Source organism: Ptychodera flava, chromosome 18 (assembly GCF_041260155.1).
Source record: "Ptychodera flava strain L36383 chromosome 18, AS_Pfla_20210202, whole genome shotgun sequence".
NCBI classification, from domain to species: domain Eukaryota; kingdom Metazoa; phylum Hemichordata; class Enteropneusta; family Ptychoderidae; genus Ptychodera; species Ptychodera flava.
In genome coordinates this window covers 27,725,379-27,750,658 of record NC_091945.1, presented here as the reverse complement: position 1 = coordinate 27,750,658, position 25,280 = coordinate 27,725,379, and the positions used below count along the sequence as shown (strand labels likewise).

Below are 25,280 nucleotides of genomic sequence, written 5' to 3'. Positions count from 1 at the left end.
TATTGTTGAGAAAATAATTTAAGTCCGTACAAAAATGCTGCTAACAGAAATATCAGTGGACATAAGACATATTAAACGCATATATATATATATATATTATATATATATATATATATATATATATATATATATATATATATATATATATATATATATATATATATATATATTTGTCGATGGTAGACAGCTCAACCATATCCATTCACAACAAACGCGCTTTAGCTCCTGTAAAGAGACAACTAAATAAGTCTGCGTGTCGGGAGACATTTATTATTCTTCATACCTGTTTCAATTCCATGAGGACATCACGAGTCAGGTTGATCCCTTTCTTGTGCACTGGTTCAATTGCCACCAGGTGGCCCTGGTATTTTCCTATCTTCGTGAATAATTGATTCGCGCCGTCTTCGGCGTCCTGGCGAGCGAAACGTAGAGATAATGCTTAAGCAGTTTTAATCCACACCTCGAGGCTACTCTAATTATTAAGTAAATTTATTTTGTTTTTTTCATTATATTTATAATATTTTTTCAATTTCCTGTTTCTGTCGCAGATTTAATTTCTTCTTCCTAACGATGATTTACTTTACTATCATTATAAATGTTGATCATTTTACGTCCCCCCCCCCATGAGAATGAGTTACTGAATTGAAATCATAATCGAGTTTGAAGGACACACACATTTTTGAAACCAAATTGTAGATTAATCAAACTCAGCATTAAGGTTAACAACCTTACGATGAGATGAATAAAAGACACTAAAATTATGCATAAACTGTTTACACGAAGCATTCGCCTATGAATAAACTGTTGTTTTCCTGTGCCTTCCTGGCGCCTTGCCTGTCTGTTCTTACTAAAGTAACAAGGATCAAAATTTGCCTCCAAGAGTTGACCACCGAGTGTAGTTTGGACAATATAAAGCACCTCACAAAGGCTATAAAGAGTAAAAAAAGTACTATATGAAGATCGGTAGAGTTAGACTTTGACGAGAGGGCGCTGGAGAGAGAAAGAGAAAGACAGACAGACAAAAACAGGGCAGACTTAGAGAGGCACAGGGACTGTAACCTCCATAAATGTAATAATCTCCATAAATGTAACATCAACCATAATTGTAATAAAGTGCACCCATAAATGTAATATCACCCATAAATGTAACAAAAATCAACCATAAATGTAATAAAAACACCAACCACAATTGTAATAAATGGTAACCATAAATGTAATAAAAAATCACCCATAAATGTAATACTTGTCAACCATAAATGCAATAAATCTATTTTGTCGTTGCAATTGAGGAATTAGCCCTTAAATATTTATCTATGTAATAGGGAAAGCAACTCCATACATTATTCATATCTTAATTATTTGCGTTTAGTGTGTTTTGTGTATTTGAAAGTGTATTTTACGTTTCCCTGTTTTGTGTACAGAACTGATTGGCCATGGCACAGACACAGCTGACACAGGAGACACAGCTGTAATCTGAACGTCAGTGCAATCTCTACTCCAGATTGGAGGAGACTGTACAACACAACGATCCTTTAACGCCGTTTTTCCGAAAATTTGCCGTACTTTCTTAATCAGTCACCTCAAATTCGTCTTCAGTGGATAAATTGTCTGGAATAATCGATAGATTGTCTGTATTTCTATCTTGTCCAACTTGAACTTTGTTCCTTCACTTGGGATGTTAATAGGATGTGTACTGTGTTCAGGGTAGTGATCGTATTGCTTTTACTTGATTGAAATATAGATATATGTTCTCGCAACATGTTTTGTGTCGTAAGTGTCTGTCATAAGGTTGTATATTTCTCTGTTATTTGTTCTGAGTCATCTGTCATAAACTTTGTGTCGTATCACTGGTTGACGAGTTATTTTGACGCTTCCTTATTATGTAATTATCAGTGTCTAGAACTGCTGTTCCACTTCCATTTTCTAACGGTTTGATCAGTACCTCGCCGTTTTCTGATAGTGTTCTCAAAGTATTCTATTTTGTGTTTCGGAAAGGAAACCTAGTTTCAGGAAAGTATGCAATAACATTACACTAGTCTTATTAAAGTTATTATTTACTCAGGGCATTGATAAACAAATGATCACATATGCAAGTTCGAGTTTATTACATTTATGGTTGAGTTTTATTACATTTATGGTTAATTTGTTTATTACATTTGTTGTTGCGGGTTGCTACATTAATGGTTGACTTACAATTGTGGTTGATATTACATTTGTGGAGATTATTACATTTATGGAGGTTATAGGGACAGTGTTTCGAGTGTCTACGAACAGAGACAACCAGACAGAAAATGTGGTGAATGGAAGTCTAGAGCGATGTTGACAGGCATAGTGAACTTTGAAGTAAAAGCAAAACTCATCTTGGTCTAATATTCCATATATCTCTAAAAATAGTTTGCACAAGGCGGGAGATTCTTTCAAAGAAACTCGGCTTTGCTTTGATAAAAAGGTCACCTTGTTATTGATGCTGAATTTACTTCCGATGTACACCATGCTTGTATGTGTGGCTTTCTTGGAGTCTGACAGCGTTATCTCTTCGTAATTGATCTTCCATAACTTACTCATCAGTTCTTGCTCAAATCGGTGGTTCCTGCGCCAAGAAGGGTAAAATGACTAGCGAAGATTAGAATTACCATAGATGGCAAGTCAAATGAGTGTTTTTCATATCTTAAAATTACTCTCTTATACAATGTCTCGCTCTGTGAATTTTGCAACAACGTTTAGCGTATCTCCGTACATGTATTTCTTGCGACAGTGCTTGGATCGAAGTGAGATTTGAATTTCGAATATCGGCAAATATTAGTTAATTTGTTTCTCTTATGCGAAACTCTGTACAGCTATACAGTTGTTCCCCTGACTTTTATTCGTGATAGGAGAATGTTTGAAAGATTCATAGAGCAAAACTTTAAGTCTTTCTCTTTCGAGGCTCGTACTACCTTAACCAAAATATTGGACAAATCTCGCCACACTTGTAACGCCAAGGCCAAAGCATTGATGTGTCGACCTCTATTGCCGAGTGTGTTGGTGCTCGATTGATGTTGGGATCGCGGTTTATATCACGAAGAGCGAGTAATTGACATCACTTTATCCAAATCACTTTATCCAAATTGTGATAATTCGATTACGCAAGGCCACAATCCTTTCCAATTTCAATACATGATTATAAGAATAGGCATATGGTACATTTAGGAATAACCCTACGATTTAATAATTAGGCGTAGCGGGTTTACGTGTCACAGCATTATCACCAATAATAATTACTATTTTTCTCACTGATCTCTTTTTTCTATTATCTTTCAATTGCTCAGAGGCTTAGGTATCCATCCATGGTCTATGCTTGACCTCAGTGACCTACCTGTACAGAATAAGTCCAATGATCAGGGCGACCACAACGATGGATCCTGTGCACGCTCCGGCAATTACTGGCACGTAATCTGCAAAAATACGTCAAATTGCTGAATAATTTATTCTACAAATAACGTTTCATTATTTTTTTGTTATTATATTTTTGTTGTACGAGGTAATAACATGAATTGTGTATCAAAGTGAATAAGTAAATGGAATATTGTTTGTCTTTAATAAATATTGGCGATAGAACGATATTTCACAGAGTGTACATATCAAGCTGAGTGAACTCAATCATTTTACTGCAAGAAAGAACGATAAAAAACTTCATCCCGCAAAGACTTACCAAACTCAGTAGGTGGACAGAATTCAGAATTCCAACCACAGTCCGGTCGACCGACAGGGGGCGTCGTACCTCCCCCGGGGAAATAAATGGTGATGTTTGGCCGTTGATCAAATTTGCGTCGACTGAAGCAAAGGAACAAAACGACAAATCATAATTCAATTGTAACGCTTAATCAGTCATGGTTGTCAACTAAAAAGCCGGGTGTAAGTTCGTGTATTTAAGTGCTATACCCAAAGAATGGTGACATAGAAATGCCATATATTCATATTTTTCCTGAAATTATCGCCTACAGGAATTTTTAAGCCGGCGCGATGAAACATAGTAACCCAGGTATGATATTTGTCGTGACTATCAAAGCTTAGGGTGTGACTACTTTCCATGATGTTTCGTGGTACAGTAAAAATAGTAACATTGTCGGGACTGTCGATGCACTTTTTGATAATATTTTCAGGTTTTCTGTTATATGAAACAAATACATTTTCTTATTCTCGCTCCAAAATTGTGTTAAAATGCACAGTACTGTATTAGTTACGCCAACACAATGCGCTGTGCGCAATATCCATTATTATTGTTGTTGTTGTTGGTGTTGTTGTTGTTGTTGTTGTTGTTGTTGTTGTTGTTGTTGTTGTTGATTTATGAATTCTAGTCCGGACAGAATTCAACAGTCGCTAACAATATTGAGCAATAAATGCATAGATTTGGACTGTGCTGGTAAACGGAGCACCAGGCACATATACATCATTGATTATCGCAAGAAACTCATTTTACATACAGACCATACATAATGGAAATTAAAAGAAAAATCAGCGTTTTCGGAGTTCCAAATGCTTTGGACCGTTTCACTGATTCAAAAAGATATGCATGTAAGCTTAAAACGTCAAAATTCATAATCCAGAAAACGTGCAGCAAACTCTAGCTCAAGTAAGTAGTGAATATTTAGTATATGTATTTCTGTTTGAATTAGATAACTTACACTTCAGTGGAGTAATATAAAGAGCCAATATTTCAGGGGCTGAGTGTACTTCAGAGAACATGTGCGCATTCAGCTTGTCAAAACAAGCCTGTACAATACTGTTTACACTGCAAATCGCCAATAAATAAATATACCTAAATCTGGATTAAGACTCATTGTGGTAACATATTGCCCCGTATTATAAACCCTCTTACAATACAGCTTTCAAACGTGATGCCATTCGGCGTGCTTTCAACAAATATATGCAATACATGTTTCAAAACATGACCTTAACAACGGTGCTGAACAAAGGGGTGTGAGCATCAAACCATGGTTCTGACTGAACGGGAGCTAATCGACTTCAACAAAATGCAACATAGAATAAGCGAAGGTCATAGGTATACAGCTATGGGCCCGACGCGTGCCATTAGGCGGCAAGAGTGTAATGTTAACTTTTCGAAGAAACCTCGCAAGATGCTTTAACTTCGGAAGATTTGTTCACTATTCTTGTTTTGTATGTCAATTACAAGTTCTTATCCTAATCCCCGAAGCATCTTAAAACATCAAATATTTTTTCTTCAAGTTGTCAACACAGCGTTGACAGGTTTAGAATGCACCGCTACTGTTTACATTCAAATTCCAATCCGGACTAGAATTCACTTGTCAACAGTGTAGTCTACACATGTACAGGCTAAGATGACGGGGTGCACACTGTGTATATCCCATCATGCTTTGGGGAGTTGTACAAGAAACGGTTGTTGACATTAGAAACAAAAATGGGGCGGGGGATCATCAACGGTCGCTAAATACAGATAATTAGTGGAAAGAAGTAGAACCAGGAAACGATTTCAAAAACAAACAACACCTCTGCTCACAGTTCGCATCAATTATACAATAATTCGTCCGGAGGCTATGTTTTAACATCGGATATTCATTTAGAATTTGACATTTAATAATAATTGTCGAGGACAATCATTGATTCATCATATCTGACATGTCCAATTAAAAAACTAGCTGCTGTAATATAGTCCGCGTGGCAAAGAGGTTATTAGAATGAATGTTACATTAGCGACAGAATTTTAATAAGCGTTAAACCTAATGAAGTTAAGCATTTTCAATCATTCCTAACAGATCTCTGAAAAATTTCAGCGCATTATGAATTCAGGATATTGATCATTAAACATGTTTGATGAATTGCTGAACAACTCTGTTTTGTTATACATGAGCGGAATGAAAAAGTCCAAATAGAGATTATGTTGGGTTTTGGTGACCACACTAACGAAAATTTAAAACCAACCAATTTCAAAGATTTTTAATTAAACTATATGAAGTTGCAAATTTTCTCCGTTGATTTCTTTAGGTAACTACAAAAATTGAATAGATCTATGAATTACATACATACATACATACATACATACATACATACATACATACATACATACATACATACATACATACATACATACATACGTACAGATTTTCGCTCATAATTGTGTCTAACTGCTGCCAAAACACCTGTGTAGATTTCTCCTCTATCGACAGCAATGCAATCCCTTGCCAATAATAATGTTATTGCTGACATTTATACAGCGGGAAGGAATTTACATAGTCGGTATGGCAGAAAGACTGGACTGATTCTTTTCTGATAAAAACATTTCTCTCGGGACACACTGGACGCCATGAAGAATACAAATGACGCCCGCCCATCTCACCATTGTGGCGATTTGGGACACTTAAAATGTGCGGCGGCAGTCTTTGGAAACGGTCCGTTAAACTATTGTGTGAAATTTGGCTTGCCCTATCATCCCATGTGGGCAGAATTTTCAGTCATAAGCGGAGAGAAAAGGGCATCAAAGACGCTGATTGGCTCTGGTGTAGATAGTAACGTTAAATATACGCCGTGTCGAAACCAGTAAGTGGAGATGAACTTTGCCATTCAGAATTTTAGTGTATATTCATAACGTGATGAACATGTCTGTCGATTAAGTAAAAGTGATCTTATCTGTTATGATGTGAATTTCTAAGTTGGCTGTCTGGGTTTGTTATTGTGGATTTGTGTCTCATCGACTACTCTAGGATTTTGTTCGACTGGGGGACTGACTAGCGAGGCTTAACATAGGCACGATACTTGTATCAACGATCGGTGCAGGCCGTCGTCGTTGCGGTCAACGGCTGTTTGCCTGATACCAGGCTGGTATTCTAGCAGATGCCCGGGTTATTCCACTGACGATTTCATTGACCTATTACCTGGTTTTATAGGGATATTAAATCGCTTGTTGCTGCTTCTCAGTGTCATAAATACTCTGTTATGCTGGTATAATGACCATCATCCGTGATGTGAGTGCCAATATAACCCAATATAATCTCGTCATACTTAAAGCCAGCCGATGTGTGCAGATTTTGGGGGGCAGCCATTCTGACATTAGCATATCATTAGCATACTACGTCATCATTGTATTTATCTGCTCTGTCCTTGGTTCTTTGTCGGCACCTTTCTTTAATTGTTATCAATGTTCTACCCGATTGAAGAGGACCCTCAAATACTTCTAACTTGACAAAATAATATCCAAAGAAAGCAACTTAGTCGCTTTAGCGAATGTATTCCCTGTTTTGACCGAAGCCAAGTCTTCTGACGCCTTTTAGAAAGTCTCTCTTTGCCCAAGACTCCCTGCCGCACTTGCGAACATCGCTGAACAGAACCTAAATGTAAAAAAAAATGAAGTTCAACGTCGAAGCACGACGACTGTAGCGAGTGTAGACAAATGAGACATGTCACACCGGAATAACCTTTGCGTGAAACTTCCGTTCAACGTGACCCGGCATCTGTAAATTTATCAACGGACATTTGATCGAGCACACCGCTGGCGAAACAAGTATTTGACGGGGTAAAATTGATTGCATCCCCCAGCCCTTAGTACGAAATCACCTGAAAGTATTGGCGAGGACACCGTCCCTCAAAGTCCGGAGGGACGGTGGCGAGGAGAATTTCTCTTTCTTCGTTCCGGACCGAAGCAAAAGAAACCGACCCAGCAGTTTAATGTACATCGCAAATCAAACATTAACGTTCGAAGTTTTCACGACCTCGAACAACATCGATTAAGACAATTATGCCGTGTTAGCCTCTGGCGTTGCAGTCCTCAATATCCGTTTAACATTGATTTCGTCATAAATCTTATCGGTAAGTGATTTCCGGTCGTTTCACCATTCTGCTGTCCCGCTGACATAAGTAGCTTTGTGCAATATCAAACACTGAGTAAGTGTGAGGCGAAAGGAGAACAGTACCGTCACTGTGGAAAGAAACCGGCGAGGTTCAAAGCTCCACGGCCGGAAGGTAGGGATAGTCTCTACCTGTCGGCTATGGCGTTTTATCCTTAATTGACGAAAGGAAAATGGCAAATGCATAAATGTTTTAACGGGAGATTATTGTCGCCCGCTATGTCATCGTTTATATTTAATGTTCTGATCACTAAGTCTCGTTACGACCCCTGGCATACGATAGGAACACAAAAGCGCCATATAATGATAATATCTGGCTTTCGATGCATCCATAGTTTATTTTCATTTTGTTTGTACACTGACGTTTCTTTTTTCTCTTCTCAAAATCATTTGAAAATGCACAGTCTTCATGTTGTCAATACCGCCTGGACATAAATACATAACATCCAGTGTTATTTCTGACGATTGACTGTCTGTCCGAAATGGGGTTCAATTGAAGACAACAACAACAGCAGCAGCAACAACAACAACAACAACAACAACAACAACAACAGTGTATATGATACTCGGTGCACTATGATTGCAAAACCTGTACCTTACATTTGAACATACTTTGAGCTGAGAATGGAGAAGAAAATTTTCTCTTTTTTTTCTCGAGCAAATTAACGAAAATGTTATTGAGAGTTATAGCTACTGTCCCTTCATTAACAAATGGCACAGCAAAAGATGGACAAAGTTGTTGAAAAGACCCGATGTCGGACGGTTGCAACGATTTGAATATATACTGAAAAGAATGAAAAAGGTGTAATCTCGTAAAAATAAACGTGCCTAAACGGGGAACTTTCGAAATTTAGACTGTCCTTATTCTAGCAATGATCTCCAGATTTCATCGATCACTGTGGTTAATTTTGAAGCGCAGCATGGCAAAAGACTTTGAGAAGACTGTACATAACTGTAAATTTTTCACATGTTCACCCTTAAGGAATTTAAAAATTGAAATGGAGTAGGGTGCTCCCCATTTTGTTTTCCGGAAAATCAATAATTTAGTTTTCCTCGTGAGCTGGCACAGAGCCTGGCATTTCATTTCCATTTAGCGAATTGGTAAATTTGAGGTGTTTTGGTCCGCTAGTTAATAAATTTGCACGACTCCTGACGTTTTAGTTTTGATTATAGAAGAGATTGGTTGATATATTAAGAATTTTTGGTACTGAACAAGTACAGCTGTATTTATCTTGAGCGATACAATCATGTAATAATATTTTGACAGCTTGAGAGCAAACCTATTAAAACACGCAAATGTAGAACTATAAAATCCAGATTACGGTCCTATAAGTAGTATCTGTTTGTAATTTAGTGATATCAACAATATCTTTCAATTTTCTCAGATATTTTATTTTAATATCTACTCATTAAATAAAATAGGTTTTTTATTGTATTACAAGAGCATTTATGTGTGACAGAACGGGCAAGAGGACTTTACAGTTTGAGCTTCATTTTGAATTTCCCGCCATTTTCAAAAACTAGGTCACATCACAAACAAAAACAGAGAATACAGCGTTCAGATTGAAGACACACAGTGTCATGTGTTCAATGGATGGCAACAGGTTGCTTCTATCAACTGTTTTAACATATTTGCACGGGGGCGGCTATGTCTGAGTGGGACACCCGTTCATGATTCGCGTCTTGTGCAAAGTTGCACACGCTGTTCCGGCCCTCGGTTCATAATGTTTGTGTGCACAGCCTTCCGCAAGTACATTTATATGAACTGTTTTGAGTTTGAAAGTGCAAACAACGAATCTGATGAAAAATTTTGAAGTTGACGGGCCTTCAAACGTTTACCCAGTGCGACGTAGAATCGCCCCAAAATATCGTTACCCTTCGAAGTTTGACTGTGCGGTGTGCACGATTGATGATATTGTCGGTCGATACATACAGTGATGTCTATTAATATTCGTGAAATATGTATCATACGCGGCGAGTTAGGAAGTCCATTGAAAACACACCTTATGCTAGTGTATAAAATATTGATGCGTAAGCCATATGGAGGTGGTAGTCTAGTGGCATTTTTAATAAAAGAACGACTTGGGGCATTCTCAGCTAATCTATGAACTTCACTCTATATATCCCATGACGCTTACTTGGGTGTTCAACATAAGATTATAGGGTAGAATGCGTTTCATCGAAAGACATTGGAAATATAAATTTTGACAATATTTTACTTGTCTACAGCTTGCCTGTACTCATTTGAAGCTTCCTGAGCAAATTAAATTTTCACTTTTTATTGAACTTTTAAAATTCCCCTCTTTTCCATTGGCAGAAACATATCGGGTTGTTTTTTGGCATTTTTCATGTTTTGTGGCAGACCTTGCGCGATGACCCCTGAACTCTTTTCTTCATTATGAATGAGAACAGTTTAAATATACCTTAAGGAAATCTTAAATAATATTTTAAAATTTTGAAATCAGTTTTCAGGCATGTTACTGCGTTAAGGTGGAATGCACCGTAGGGGCAGATATTCTTGTCATATCTACCATTTGCCGCGCTCATTTTTAGATTTCTTGGAGTAAAACAAATTTTCACTGTCTAAGTTATTCGAAAAATCGGAAATTTCATTTTTCAGCATACAGTTAGCACAAGGATGGCGATCATTTTGAATTCCAAATATCGGTAAATATTGGGTAATTTGTTTCTCTAGTGCCAAACTTTAAAAAGCGACCCTTGAATTCTATTCTTATTTTGATGAGAGAATGGTTGGAAGGTCTAATGAGGAAAGTTCGAGCAAACGTTTTAAGTCTTTCATTTACAAGGCGCATACTAACTTAAACCTTCGTATTTAAGGTCAACGTAGAGGTCAGCCCGTATCTGGGTATTACAATCAGTACTCTAATCTGCACATGGCATTATAGGATGCAGATTTTACAGAATTTTTGGACTTATGCCATCTCTAAAATATTCAGTAACTTAAGGGGTGTTACACACGAGTCTGCAACTATTATGAGCTATTCATGAGAAGGTGCAATTCGTTGAAATTGAAGAATATTGTGTAACAGAACACTGTGTCGACGTATTTCGTCGCGATTTATTAATTAAATTAAAATCAAACAAAACAGTGTCAGACGGCACAAAAAACATCGTCTACACTTACCTTGGAAACCAGTTGACGACGGGTACAAGTGTTCCATTTTGGACATTGAGCAACATGTAATTAGGCAGACGATCGCCATCGCTGCCGATAACAACCTCACTGTCAGCACCTGCAATTCAAATATTACCCATGTCAGGACTTGGTTTTGGAAAGAAAATGAGTGGTACATTGGTGAGTCAACTATGAAGTCAGCACAAACCGCGTCTTGTCAAATAAATTAATGGTTTCCCCTTGAGAACTTTGCTATAAAATATTCTATTAAATTTTCAGTGATTTATTTTTTGGTCAGCGAAAGTATTGTTTCGAAGGGGATTGAAATTTAAATTCTGATATAATAGATTCAGGCTGACCCAAGAGTCCTACGCTAACTGTTGCCTAGGCTACCGTCACGGTTTACATATGTTGGCGGGTAAATATTTGTGTTCATTTCACCAAAACATTTACTCTGGTACCCAAAATCCCCCCACTATATACAAACAAAGATCAGATATTCCTCTTAGATTTTTCAAATTTACAAAGGTTGGGAGACTAGAAGAAATCGCTGTATTATGTCATGACATTTCCAATGAAATGACAGTATGGCAAAAATAATCACTAATCTTTCCAAGAAGAGCTAAGTTTTACGATCCCATAAATACTTCTCTTAAGTGACCTTATAGTAATAAAAATGTGAGTACACATTTTGACGTTAGAAATAAATATCGATTAAATTTGACAGTAAAACCTCTGCCTGGTGATTAAAAAATTAATTATATTTTATAGAGACAAATGCGAGTTACAGTATAAGATGCGTCCTTGCACATGGATGGATGGAGGAAGGGAGGGGAGATGGATGGATGGATGGAGGGATGGATGGTTGGATTGATTGACGGACAGATGGACGGATGGATGGATGGTTGGTTGGTTGGTTGGTTGGTGCTTGATCAATGAACGAGCCCTGTATGTGATTGAAGCCACATCTGATACTGTCACTCCAAACATCAAGAGAGCGCCAGCGTTAACATGGGTCGTGCTGTCGCTTGGGAAATATGCTGGTTTATTACATCTTATATTGATTTACGACATCGAGAAGGAGGCCAAATACGATCTCTCTTATAAGTTTGCCGTCAAAAACTAATTTATGGATATTCGTACTCATACAATGTCTAGAGGGGAATGAATTTGGTGTCAATTACATTTGTTCATGTTTTTCTCGCGTTTTCTTTTTCTTGGTATGTTTCCGAGTGCATTGTACGGTCGACAAAGACATCGATACGGCGATCGACTGTTCATGCCGTCAATCGACCAACCAAATGAAATATGGACTCATTGGTATACTGGATTAATAATTTTTTTCAAATTTCACGTCCCCGTTTTCACGTACACGTCGAGCGTCGTGAACGTCGGCCGTGTGCGGCATGAAAAGCGATCACTTACCGGCGAATGTCCTATTAAATAAGCGTTGACTGATGTTGTAACCATCGTCCGGGTCCACGCCTTCGGACAGAGACTGGTTCAGAGCGAGAGCATATAAGTACACAGCATCGTAGAGGAAAGCTGCGTTTATAATTACCTGCAAGACAACAGAAAAAAGATTTTGTATACTCATGCCTTAAAGGGCCAATAATGCTGACTTTGATAATTTTTTTCACCATTTTTGTTTTGAACGTCAACCATGACTCCTTGCTCTACTTCCGAAAGCATGTCGATATAGACAGTGTCCAGCTTGTCAACGCATCCCGTGCATGTGTAAACGGTATTGTGACCGTTGAAAATCGACTTCTGGTCCGGACTAGAATTCAGATATAAACAATAATGCATTTTACACATGTAGACGCTAAGTTGACAAGCTAAATAGCGGATGTTTCAATATTCTTTGAGGAGTAGAATAACAAGTTGCAATTGATATATTAAACAAAAATAATGAAAACAAATATCATCAAAAGATAGCATTAGTGGGCCTTTAATAAAACAAGTTTCCGGTTTCATGCAGGTTTTTTTTACTGAAGGCTGTAAAGGTTACCTCTGAAGATAGAATTTAAAGTTGATATAGAAAGAAAACGAAAGAACCGAACAATGTGTCAAGGTTATCTCAGGTAAGAAAATCCATTAGTGTCACTGCATGGCCCCAAAGGCACTGCAACATCATCTTGCCAGGACTTTCGATATCGCACATTTAACATGCTTAATAAAACAGCTAACTATGCCCACATTGATTATTATGCCACTCAGCTGGTCCACAACAATAAGCTTCTTTACGACTGATGCGATTTCATGCACAGTTGTGATCGTTCAAATTTGAAAGAATATACAAAAGCGACGATGAAAATACAACATACAGCACCCGTCAGCATAAATCCAGTAATTACCCGTTGGCTGTTGCAACTACATGCATGTGAGCGCCCACGCTGTGGTATTCGATCATCATTGAGGTGGCGGGGCACTTTCGAGACTGCGAAAAACCAAGAACACCCAGAAAAAAGTTTTTGCCAAGTATTGGGAGAGTATCGCCACAACTCTTGTCTCAACCTGACAAGAACTTTAACTTCCAGAATAAATTTTGTGTAAGCCATAAGAGCAACCATATCAAAACAGAGTTCTTCCTCAAACGTGATATATTCTTTGGGGGCGTAGTTTACCGCTTCCCTTGCCTAAAATTTCAAATAAAACCCATCTTTTTGGATGAAGAAGACGATAGCTGTTTCTCATTTATAACACCAGTTTTGGGTATACCTTGCACACCAGGTCCCTAAACGAACACTGGGTCACACCCATGTACCCAAACACAGAAATCAATGCTTATCTGAGTGTGCCAACTGCTGTTTTATCTATCAAGCTTCAACATGAGGTACATCAAAATTAAGTCTGGCATTTGGTGTACCATCACACCAACATTCGGTCACCTTTATTAAAGGGAGGGTGTCGTCGGAACTGCGCATGTGAGACTTTCTTGTTTACAAACAATGTATGTCATGCATATGATATCTAGATGCATCATGTCGACATAGCTGAAACATTTAAATTTTACGATATATATTATTAGCAAACATTTTTTAACTTTCATAAATCGCCGATGTATCCTTACCAGTGTTTACATCGGTCATAGGGGGCCTGGTAACCTTTGAACAGAGTTCCGACGACACCCTCCCTTTAAGTTCAGTAGATTCTAGGTCGGATTCGCACTCACTGTGTACGGCACCAAGTTACCTAGAAACCATCACAGTCCAAACTGCTCGGCTAAATCTCAACCTTTATAAAGAGTGGTTTAATAACCGAGCTATAGTTGTTACGAATAACGTATTTCATTACTTGACGTGCAAATAAAGTCGTTAAACATCGACTCTGTCCTTTAAATGCCTTGCAGAACGATATTGTGAAAATTTTATTGTCGAGAGGTAATGATATCAACAATTAAGTCTTCATAATTTCCTGTATTTATACGCTTTACACAGGAAGAACAATAACGTGTTGATGACCTCTGAACCTTCAGCCAATTATTCTATAAGACAGGCGCATAAACGCTGCATTGCGTCTTGACTGTTAGAAGCTAAGGGACCTTTGAATTGAGTCTCCGGGCCTTCGCAGCGCTTCTAGCGTGGAGGATGACTGGAGGTGTACAATTGAAACATGGATAATACTTTGCAAAGGCGTAAAACAAAGATTTGGTGGGAAATTTATCTTCGTTGATCTCGACGGGATGGGTTCGTATGGTGTATGTTGACTGCGTCTGTGGCCAGTTAGAGCTCAAGGACGTCATGTCTATCGTAATTTTTGCACGTTTGGAGAATATATATATATATATATATATATATATATATATATATATATATATATATATATATAATAATGCTGTCCCTCATACAGATGGCTGTAACACACGAACAAACGGCTGAATTTATAATCAAATTTTTGACTGTCGTCGCCAAGGGATATGTATGTATAGTTTACATTTGTGCTAATCGAGCCTGAAGTCTCAAATTTACGAGGGGTACCTTGTACACAGCTATGACAAGTCTTTTATAAGAAACCTACTATAAAAGCGCTGTTAAGCGTAAGTAAAAACCGTGGTCATCTTCCAAATGTTGCTTATAGTCTATGAATTGGCTTTGACGTGAGTGACAGGATGTTATACGCTAACGAAAGAGATGATTCTGTACTCCGATGCAACATCCGTGTTTTATGCATTCGGCTCAAGTTCTTTTGACGGAATCATTTAAAATCTTTTAATAGCGTTGCGGAATACAAAGGACGCCGGATGCGATTCACGAATGCATTTTACACACGCAACAAAAAAGGCCATTATTTCCTGATATTGCGTTATGAATGATGCAATGTCGGTACAAAATCATTTACGGAATGCATGTAGTTTGAATCATAGACAGTCGAGCTAAAACTTAAGCGATTGTGCATATCTATATTCAGTCAATTAAACTGTGTGAGATAAGTCATTTCACAGTTGCTCAATTTTTCAGATTGAAAACTGATTGTTACTTATTTCTATAGCAACATGGAAATAAACAGCCACACAGGTGCTGTTTGTCACGTGCCCGTTTTAGTGGACGACACTGTACTCTTGGTTTCCCGCTTAAAATCTCCAGTAAGTTTTCTTTTCTTCATATAAGTATGCATTACCAAGGCCAATAACTTTTTCCATTTTCGAAAAAAAAATGGGTTTTGAAATATGTTTTAACACTGTTTTTCAACAAACACAAAGATTGACGCTGCCTGCAAAAGAAAGAGAGGATTGGAAAACTAGGAAATCAATGTTTGGCATGCGTCGTGGACTGCTATGTTTTGGCTGAGTTAATATGAGGTATGGGATGAGGCGCCCGAAAGTGACACTGCGCGTGTATCAATGATGTACGGTATCGCTATCTCTAAGGGCCAAAAGATGGATGAATGTTCAGCGACATATTTTTTCAGAAAATGCATTTGGCAAGTTACATGTAGCAACCTTAATTAATTATCCTTGCTGGAATTAAATCCCTAGATAATGTCATAATCAACATGTGTTTTATATTTTGCAAGTCACAATTAGGCATACAAATATTGTGAACATGCCCTCATGAAATCAAGTAGTTCGGTCGGGAACTATTTTACCTTTATTTTCATTGGGGTGTGACCAATCCCATCAAGCAACGGAAGAATTCGTCAAACGCATGCGTAATGATTAAAAATACAAAACAAGGTTTAGGTTCGAAGGGTTTTAAATGTAGGTCGGGTCAACGGAAATACACATTGTTATGTTTTCAGTTGGCCTTACTTTATAATCATTTTAAATTGCGCCAGTTGTCTGTCATATTCAAGGTTCACAGCGTTTTGATGAACTTTAGAAGAGTGAAAAATCAACCGGTCGTATACCACAGTGTAAGACTCGCTGCCTGAGGTCACTCAGAGCTGGACATAAATTTTATATTAGACATGTTCTTTGATCTCGCTTCGCTCAGTAATTATTTTCCGCAAAATATACACTACCTTTTCCCTGAGAGACCTTTTCCACTACCGAATACAGTCACTTGTAGTTTATAACCTCTAAGTATGCATATTTTGGGAGATATATAACAATTAGCGCGTTTGCTTGTCATAGCCAGTAACGCAAACTATCAGAATCCAACTGAGAAAATAGGGCTGTTTCTGTCAACTCTTTGGAACATTAATATTTTCGGTGATGGAGCGACCGTGATGTGGAGAAAACCGCGGTAGTTGTCAGCTCGGGCCCTGTGGTCTACAGTCTCTCAGTCGGAAGGGAAATACGCAACCATATCGTAAAGTTTTGTGTGCAAGAAAAACAAATATTTCTCCTCTGATTTAATCCATAGCAGTATTTCTGACGTGATTTTGTGATTGATTTATGCGCGACAGCAGCATTTTGTATTCCAGTTTACATCATGGGAAATTTGCAACATCACATTTGCGTCACTTAACTATCAATCGTAGGGGTGAACATGGGGCCTGCTGGTTTTGTAACATTGTCTTATTATGCCAAGAGGTGACACAAGTTCTGGTGATAACGCGTTCTTTATATCGAAGTCTTCTTTTTGTTCTATCACTGTCTGTGTGCAGAGGGACCGTGGCCATATCTATATGGATATCTTTGAGTCAGGTAGCCCTTCTTGTAAATCAAAGGACAGCGAACCTGCCTCTTTGCATCATCAAAGCTACCGTTTATGCAAATGAAGTGCAGTATATATTCTTTGCAAGCATTGGCATTTCAACATGTATTTACACAAATCACATTTTTGTATTTTTATTTAAATTGTTTTGTAATTGAATCATTTCAATGATAAAATAGTAAACAACACAGGGCTGCCAACTGCATTACGAGAGAATTCACAGTTGATGACGTCGATACCGGAAATTTCCGGAGTGGTGATTTCCAGCAATATCTTTTCAGTTTCTCTGCATAACTAATTCGTGTGCTGATCTATGTATAAGTTACAATGCGTGCGTCTCGCTCTACAGTGCGAATATTTGCGACCCATGATTTTATTTCTTGACGCATGGTAGCAGAAAATTAGTAACTTCCTTGCGTTTATTATCATTTTTTCGTATTTCTTGCGCCGACATCAGAAATAAATTATGACAAACACGGTCTAAGGAGGAGTAAAAATAATGTCATATTCACTGTACGACTAAAGTAAGAGTTATATCCAATAGACATTCGTATGATCCTCCTGGGATGGACTGTGTTAGTACGGCCCAAGGCACCATTCTTTCTTATGAATTAAGAGATATATCTCTGACAGTCAATTTATTATGAAGAACACTGATGGGAATAAGGGATTAGTGACGTCACAGTCTTGGATTAAGGATCTGGGTAGAGCGAAAACACCAGCTCGAAGCACCGCGCGAACCTTTTTTTTCCTGTAATACCTGTGACCTATTAATGAGCATCAATGATAAGCTGGAATGTCTCTAGCAGTAGTCGTTATCAATATTGAAAAAAATAAGGAAACTCGTGTGTATTCGCCAAGAAATTATATGTTTAGCCGTTTTAAAGCTGACTTGTTCAACAAAGTAGAAAAGCCAAGGTACTAAGGTAATGCTTAGCAAGCGAACCCGGGTTTATCATGAATGTGTTGGGAAGTAGTTAACTTTGTAAGCAAGTCGGTATATTGCATGAGAAGATGGGTAGAGATAGCGTTTAGCGAACTCCTTTCGCCTCGTAATAAATAATCAGGGACCCTACACAGTCTCTGGTTTTTGTGTTTTCGCGCGTTTTTTGTATTTTTGTTGTTTTGAGGGGGGTATTTCTTGTATCAGTGTGTAGATGTAGGGTGCTCAATTTTAGCTAAATGGAGATTTACCCGTGTTTCGGAAGATTCCAATTCAGCATGACTTAAGCATTTTTTTTTCGCTGCGGCTTTCCGCCATGTTCTACATTCTCTGTACACTATCGCCGGCTGTGTTGAAGCGCGTGTAACGGCCGTCTCCTATAATACGGCGAATGACGCTATACGCATGAAAAATATTGGACAATCTATTTTGTGTGCCATGTATCTTGACTGCCTTCGCCGTTTATTACATACCTCGATTTGAGTGCAAATCAGTGCCTTGATTTGAACAGGACATCCGGGGAGTTAACGGGCCGTGTGAACGATGTACGGACCGGTTTCCATAGTTACCAGTCAGGTGAAGCAACGGAGACGCTTAACACTAGATGTAAAAAATCCACGTGCGCACTGCTATTTTGACTTTCGTTAAAATTTGTTTGATACTCGTCGATAATGGTAAAATTGTTTGAGTATGCCCTGCATGTAACTAAATGTCATGTAGCGTTAAAGGGATACAGTCGTCGGAACTGCACTCAAAGGTCGTATGGGACTCATAAGACCAATGTAAACACTGTATCCAAGGTACGATGGTAATTTATGAAAGTTAAAACATATGTCTGTCATAATCTACATCGTATAATTTAAATGTTACAGCTATGATGATGAGGTGCATGTAGATATCGTGCACCAAATACATTGTTTGTAAACAAGAAAGTCGCACAGGCGCAGTTCCGACGACGGCTTGCCTTTAACTGAGAAGAGGCACGTAATAAAAATGTTATCGCCTCGATACAGTACATGGGTTTCTGTGCCTCCTGGCGTCGGGCAAATTGTGTGGCAGGCTAAAAGTTATCGAAATTTCTTTCGATAATGAATACCATTCTCACGATTCAGAGCCACCTTGCTTATCGTCCAGAAACAGTACGATAACAGAAAAGGTACCACGCCCTCTCACCTCGTCTTTGTCGGCCATGACGTGATTAAACGGTGGGTCTTTGAATCGGTTACGAACTCTCTGCTTGAATTTGTCGTATTCATCGCCGTTCGGCTCGTAATAATTGATTTCAAACAATCCTGAAAAAGGACAAAGAAAGTTACGAGAAGCATAAACATGATAGGCTCCGTTCTTCCGAGCAGTTTCAGTCTCTGTAAACAGAAACATGATTGCAAAGTAAGTAAATTTGTTCAGTCGGCGTGCACGTATGGCGTACATGTACGCTCGTCTAGAAAAATGTCATTTAACTCAACGAGAATTATACACTATATCTTACTATATTCTGACAGTTAATCATATCTGTTAATGTGTAACTGCAACACAAAGAGCAGCATTTTATTGCTTCCCGTAACTACCAGTTAGCCAAGTTACGCATAATGAGAAAATAATTTTCCGGTAACCCGAGCCTGTCCTCAGAAATACTTACAGCACATTTCTAAGAAACACGCATGTCTGTTATCTTTCTATTGTGCGTCGCAAACAAAGCGTTACATTAACACCCGAGAGTGAAAATGTAATGGATTACTATTCAATTAAGTTAGCTTCTGCAATAATCGTGTTTTGAATTATTAAAGGCAATATTTACGTATGCGTGGGCTGGAAACATTATGAGTTGGCCTAGTAGGTCTGACAGACAGGCTTTCGTGGAACGCATACAATCATTTGAAAAGGAACAGGTTTTTTTCGGCCCACTTATTAGATAATGATTTTCCGCGGCGGGTCAGTTACCCAATGATTGCGCTCAATAGCTTCAGTCGAGAGACTCGTGACAAGGCGGCGAACCACTTACCTTCGTAAGCTTTGACGGCGTCGGCATCACGGCCGTCTTCGGCCATCCACGTGTGCTCGGCAAACCGGATGTCCAACGTAGAGACTTCGATCAAGAAGAACACGTGATCACCATCCAGTAGGCCACGGTCATGGGCATGAAGTATCAGATTCCTAGTGTCCCCACCATACACAAACAGGAAGAACACTGAAAATATACAAACAACAATTAATCACACAATCAATCAATCGATCAATAAATAAACAAATAAATAAATAAATAAATAAATAAATAAATAAATAAAGGAGGCATATCAATAAGTAGGTCAATGAAGCTCAGCACGTAACACCAAGTAAGAAATAATAGGGGGCCACGTTTTTCATGTATTTTCTTCTAATCAACACAACTATACGAAATTGTTAAGGAGAAAGACAAACCAGAGACAAATTGTACTTGGATTACGGAAAAATGTGATCTCTACTGTTACACGCCTATGATACAAGCACTGTAACCTTTCCTGATTGTTACCAGTAAAACCCCTTGTGATACAGAAAAGAACAAAACATGATTTATATAATGAGAAGACAGGTTTCATGACAGTTATGTCCATGTATAGGGCGTACTGTATACCCTTTTCGCACTAAATGACAACTTGAAGGTCAAACGTCTGGCAGAAAAACTTGCAGCGGCGCATCGAAGGCAAGGTTAACTAGACCGATTTTATCATTCGTGTTCTCATTTTCATAACCAAAAGTCGTTTTACCACTGTAAACAAGAAACAAAGCAGATGACCGAAATGTATTTACGCGCCGAAAGTTAATAAATGCACTGAAAGAGAGATCAACGTGTAAGAGCGCCAAGATAATCTCTTTGATCGTTTGATTCGGTAAAAACCCTTTTAGACATAGTATCCATACGTTAATCTCGCTTTTAACGGCAAGTACGTAAAGTTTTTGTTGTATTTGTAGCCGTTTTACTTATAAACGGTAATTATGAAGGGTTCAAATGCTTGTCAGAATGGCGTAAGAGTACAATTCATCTCGTACTTATGGCAAAACGATTTATTATGCAAATGAAAACTATTATTTGCTATGTATTTGCTACAATTTAAACTCAACTGCCACCCAGAGTACGAAATTGCTCTGGAAAAAGACGAGTTAGAGATGTTTTGATGTAAAAAGTTCGTATGGCCTGTTCACATCTATCGCCCTTCAAACGTTACGCTTTGGAAAAATTGCAGAGTCTATTGTTGGTCTGAGGACAAGCAACACCAAACGCAGTCATACTGTGACAAAATAATCTTTTGTCAACCTCCCACTTATAGAACACGCCTTCCATTGCCATAATTACATGCCGAATCTCTAAAGTGAGAATGTTTGACAAGCGTAATAGTAACTTCACATCGCAGTATTCAGAGATAAACACGCGACAGGCTATTTTTCATTGTCGCGGTTCAGGCCTATAGTTACGAAGCGCTATTACTGTTCATATTACATGTCAGTAACTTAATGCTCCAGCCATGATATATAACTCATTATTGAAACTAACAATTGGTTCGGTGAAATTCCATGGCTTCATCAATTCAGAATCGATGATTGCATCCATCCGCAGATGGAACCGTTCTGTGCCCAACGGCCATTCTTTGTGCTTTTTACGTCTGCTTATTATCGTGCCTATTGTAATATGAGCTAAGTGCTCTGACTGCATATAACAAAATCACTGATGAGCCACATTTCACTGTAAACCATATCTGCGCTGAGGTTTCCTGTTGTTTTGTCTTCTTGTGTGTTTTTTGTTAGTTTGTTTGGCTGGTTGGTTTTTGGTTTTTGTGGAGTTTTGTTGGAGTGGGCTAACATACTTTCCACGTGCGTTCCCTCGAAATAGCAGAGATCAGATAGTCTAAGACCAACAGAAACGGATGAGAAAAATGTTCAATGCCAGGAAGATTGCTAATATCCTGGTAGATAAAGATTATGGTGCCTTCACAATGTTGATATTTAATTTTTAGGGTAATAGAGTGATATTCTCGCAACTTTTGGTGGAGACAATCGTGTTGACGGGCTGTCTGCTTGCAAGGCGCAATTCTTCTCAATAAACTAAAAACAAACTGCGTCAAACGCCTGACATGTCGTTCGTTTATTCATTATTTCGTCTGATGATAGAAAAGAGGGCCAATAAAAACACCTGGAAATGCATTTTACGGCAGTGTGAGATGACGCATGTTAGAGTTTAAAAGATTGGCTGCCACTTTACATTAAGGCGATCTATTCCCTCGTATGCTTTATAATCACTATACACGGATGTAAACCGTTAATATATATGTATCACCTACAAAGATTGGATACCTCTTAAGAAAGTATAATTGACTCTGCCGGAAGTTATTACAAGCGTCAGCGACACGGCTGCATGCAAAACTGTTTCCCTTTCCTTTTTGAGGATGTACGGCAAAGTTCGTCGAAAGGTCGGTTAGTTCTTTCTCGTGGGCTATGATCTTTTTCACTTTAGAGTGGTTTCACCATTACGCAAACCGACGACACGGTTTCGTTGGCATATTACGTGACTGCTTTTGCTAGGGTTAGTCGGGTTGCTTCAGGGGAAACAAGACTTTTCTGTTTGAAGCAGGATGCATTCCCTATGTTTCGAAAAACTTGAATAGCGTGAGTGAGATTTTAATGGCAACACATCTTGATGGAACCCGATACTTTTTAGGTTTTGTCATATTTCCCCGCAAGTGAGATGCATTGGATTTTTCGAAATGACAATATCAGACTGAATCATCTATGCATCAGTGCTGTAGGAACCTGATTTATGTATTTTTAAGTAATCAGGTGATACCAACCTACCTACCTACCTACCTACCCATCCCACCCACCTACCTACCTACCTACGTATACCTACCGTCCGACCGGCCGACCGACTGACCGACCGACCAACCTACCTACCTACCTACCTCCTACCTACCTACCTATCTACCTTCCTACCTACTGACCGACTTACCCACCTACCAACCATGACTGCTGGGACTTAAAGGCACTATTTTGTTGCAATTTTAATTAATGGCTAGGTTTTTGCGACAAAATATCTTCAATAACGGAAAATTCGGCAAGAAATATTTGTGGGGTTTTCCTGGAAACTCTGAAAACATACGCGCGTGCGGACGCAAAGCAAATAGTTTGATTACTCTGGCCTTATTTAGAAATGCACCAGTCTATGCATATGAGAGCGATTTTGAAATCTCACGAATGGTGTTTTATTGCGAGTGCCTGTACTCGTAGTACGTTTCGAAATGTGTATCACTCAGATGAAATATCATTCAGTCAATTCTTTGTACCCATAGGTAATGGGTAGAGGGGAAGCGATGAACAACTAGCAAGGATCTAGGTGTTTTTTCTTTATTTTTCGTTAAATAAATTTGGTAAATTGTGAAACACACCGGTACAATCGAAGTAGGCCTAAATTGTGAACACTAGGCGAATGTTCGTATTTTCGATACGGGGATTGATGCGTGGTGTCGTTACATGTACTCTTGTACTACTTTGCAAGTATACAGTTGTACGTTTACGAAAGTGGGTATGAAACAATTGGGTACCCATGGTCCGGTGCGTACATCAGTGTCTTTAGCTCTTATGTTAGATTGCTGTATTGTGCTTTGGGTTGGCAATCTGTCTATCTTGCAGTGACGTCCCGTTTACAATTGAAGGTCTGGTTCGGAGTGGGAATAGTTATGTTTAAAACTCAGTCAGTCGCAATGTTGGATCACCTTGAAGCGGAGCCGCAACTTCCTAACTTAGGACCGGAGTGCAAACGTTGGTCCAGTGACGCTGAACTGTCGTGAACAAAGTCTTAACTTCAGCTGTAAACGGTGTCCACGTGAATCGATGACAATCTCGTCCTGGTATCGTGGTAAAGTAAAGGCACTGACGTAACAACACAACAACAGGAAATGCAAAGTTTATCTACCTCTCTGACGGCGGTATATTGCCCCAGGGACAACACTCAAATCAAGTGTGGTATTAACGTTACTGACTTGTCTATCCGTACAGCACGGTTTCAGATATTTGAGCTTAGGATAGATGTGAGAATTACGAAGGGTCATATACTTATACTTTAATCCACATCTTATACAAAATGAAGATCAAATAAAGCATCTATGTGTTTCGTTGATACATTAAGATGTAATAGAGACGCGATTTTCGTGAGATAATCTTAGGCAGGCCGTCTTCCTGTGTATTCATACCTACAGGCATCCAATATCGAAGTCTGAGGCAAAACTTAGCCATGCATTACAGATATATTCGCTGAAATATTTGCCACAATATACAACAATCTGTGAATGGTCTTCACTCTCGTCGCTGAATACAGCGTTGCTCTACGCCGAGAAAGACTTAAGTACGATCAAAACTGCTCTACAAGATTGAGAGTTGACACCACAAAGTCGTCGTTGTGGTTTATGTTGGACGTTCTGGATTGTCGAACAGGTCTTTTCATGTTAAAAAGCACTAAATGTAATAGATATGGGTTGAATTGTCACGGAAATTGGATTATTCAGCCAATTGCTTCAATTGTAGCCTGCAATGTGATAGCTATCACACAATAGATTGTTATTGGTCAATTTGAAGAGCTTTTAAGCTTCTTTCATTTCGTTATCAAGGCAAAGAGAAAATCGCAAATCTTATACAGAGACAGTCAATTTCTACTTGTTGAAACCTTCTCTTGACTCCCAATTGTTTGAACACGATTGTAACAATATCTCGATCAGCAAGACGGTGTATTCCCGACCCTGCTGCCGCGTGCCTTTTCAATTGACCACAGATTAACTCCTGTTTTCTTGCTTTTTCAAGGGTTAAGAAATATATGTCAAAGAATATTGAAGTTATTGCTCCCCCCCCCAAAAAAAAAAAACCAACTAATGGATTTATTACTTGTTTTCCGTTAACAGAATTGTTTATGAAGTCTGACATTTTCAACAGGACGTCACACGATATGATAAGATGCCTGTAAAATTAAATTTCTTACGGTAACATAGTACCTTGATGAATCTGGTGATCAAATTGTATACTGCAATTAATGTACTTTGATTTCACAGATTTCCCCTGCACTATTCTTTTAATGAAACACAGCATCACATTTCATCTCACTAAAACTTTTTGTCTTAACTGTGTTCGTTTCACTTTCAAAACTTATTAGCTTCTCTTGGCTCTCAATTGTTTGAACACAATTGATACAACGTTTCGATAAGCAAGACGGTGTATTTCCAATC

The 25,280-nt window shown here is 38.5% G+C and overlaps 1 protein-coding gene across 8 annotated transcripts in view; it reads right to left on the bottom strand.

Moving 5' to 3' along the window:
- Nucleotides 1-25,280, bottom strand: part of LOC139117291 (atrial natriuretic peptide receptor 1-like) — a 135,895-nt gene that overhangs the window by 15,713 nt on the left and 94,902 nt on the right. For all 8 annotated transcript variants that reach the window (XM_070680267.1, XM_070680268.1, XM_070680269.1 and 5 more), the window contains exons 3-10: nt 20,042-20,227; nt 19,213-19,331; nt 12,421-12,556; nt 11,005-11,113; nt 3,692-3,813; nt 3,356-3,434; nt 2,455-2,590; nt 284-412 (exon numbers count right to left, since the gene is read on the bottom strand). In XM_070680267.1, coding sequence (XP_070536368.1) covers nt 284-412; nt 2,455-2,590; nt 3,356-3,434; nt 3,692-3,813; nt 11,005-11,113; nt 12,421-12,556; nt 19,213-19,331; nt 20,042-20,227 — 1,016 coding nt within the window. The remainder of the gene's footprint in view (nt 1-283; nt 413-2,454; nt 2,591-3,355; nt 3,435-3,691; nt 3,814-11,004; nt 11,114-12,420; nt 12,557-19,212; nt 19,332-20,041; nt 20,228-25,280) is intronic.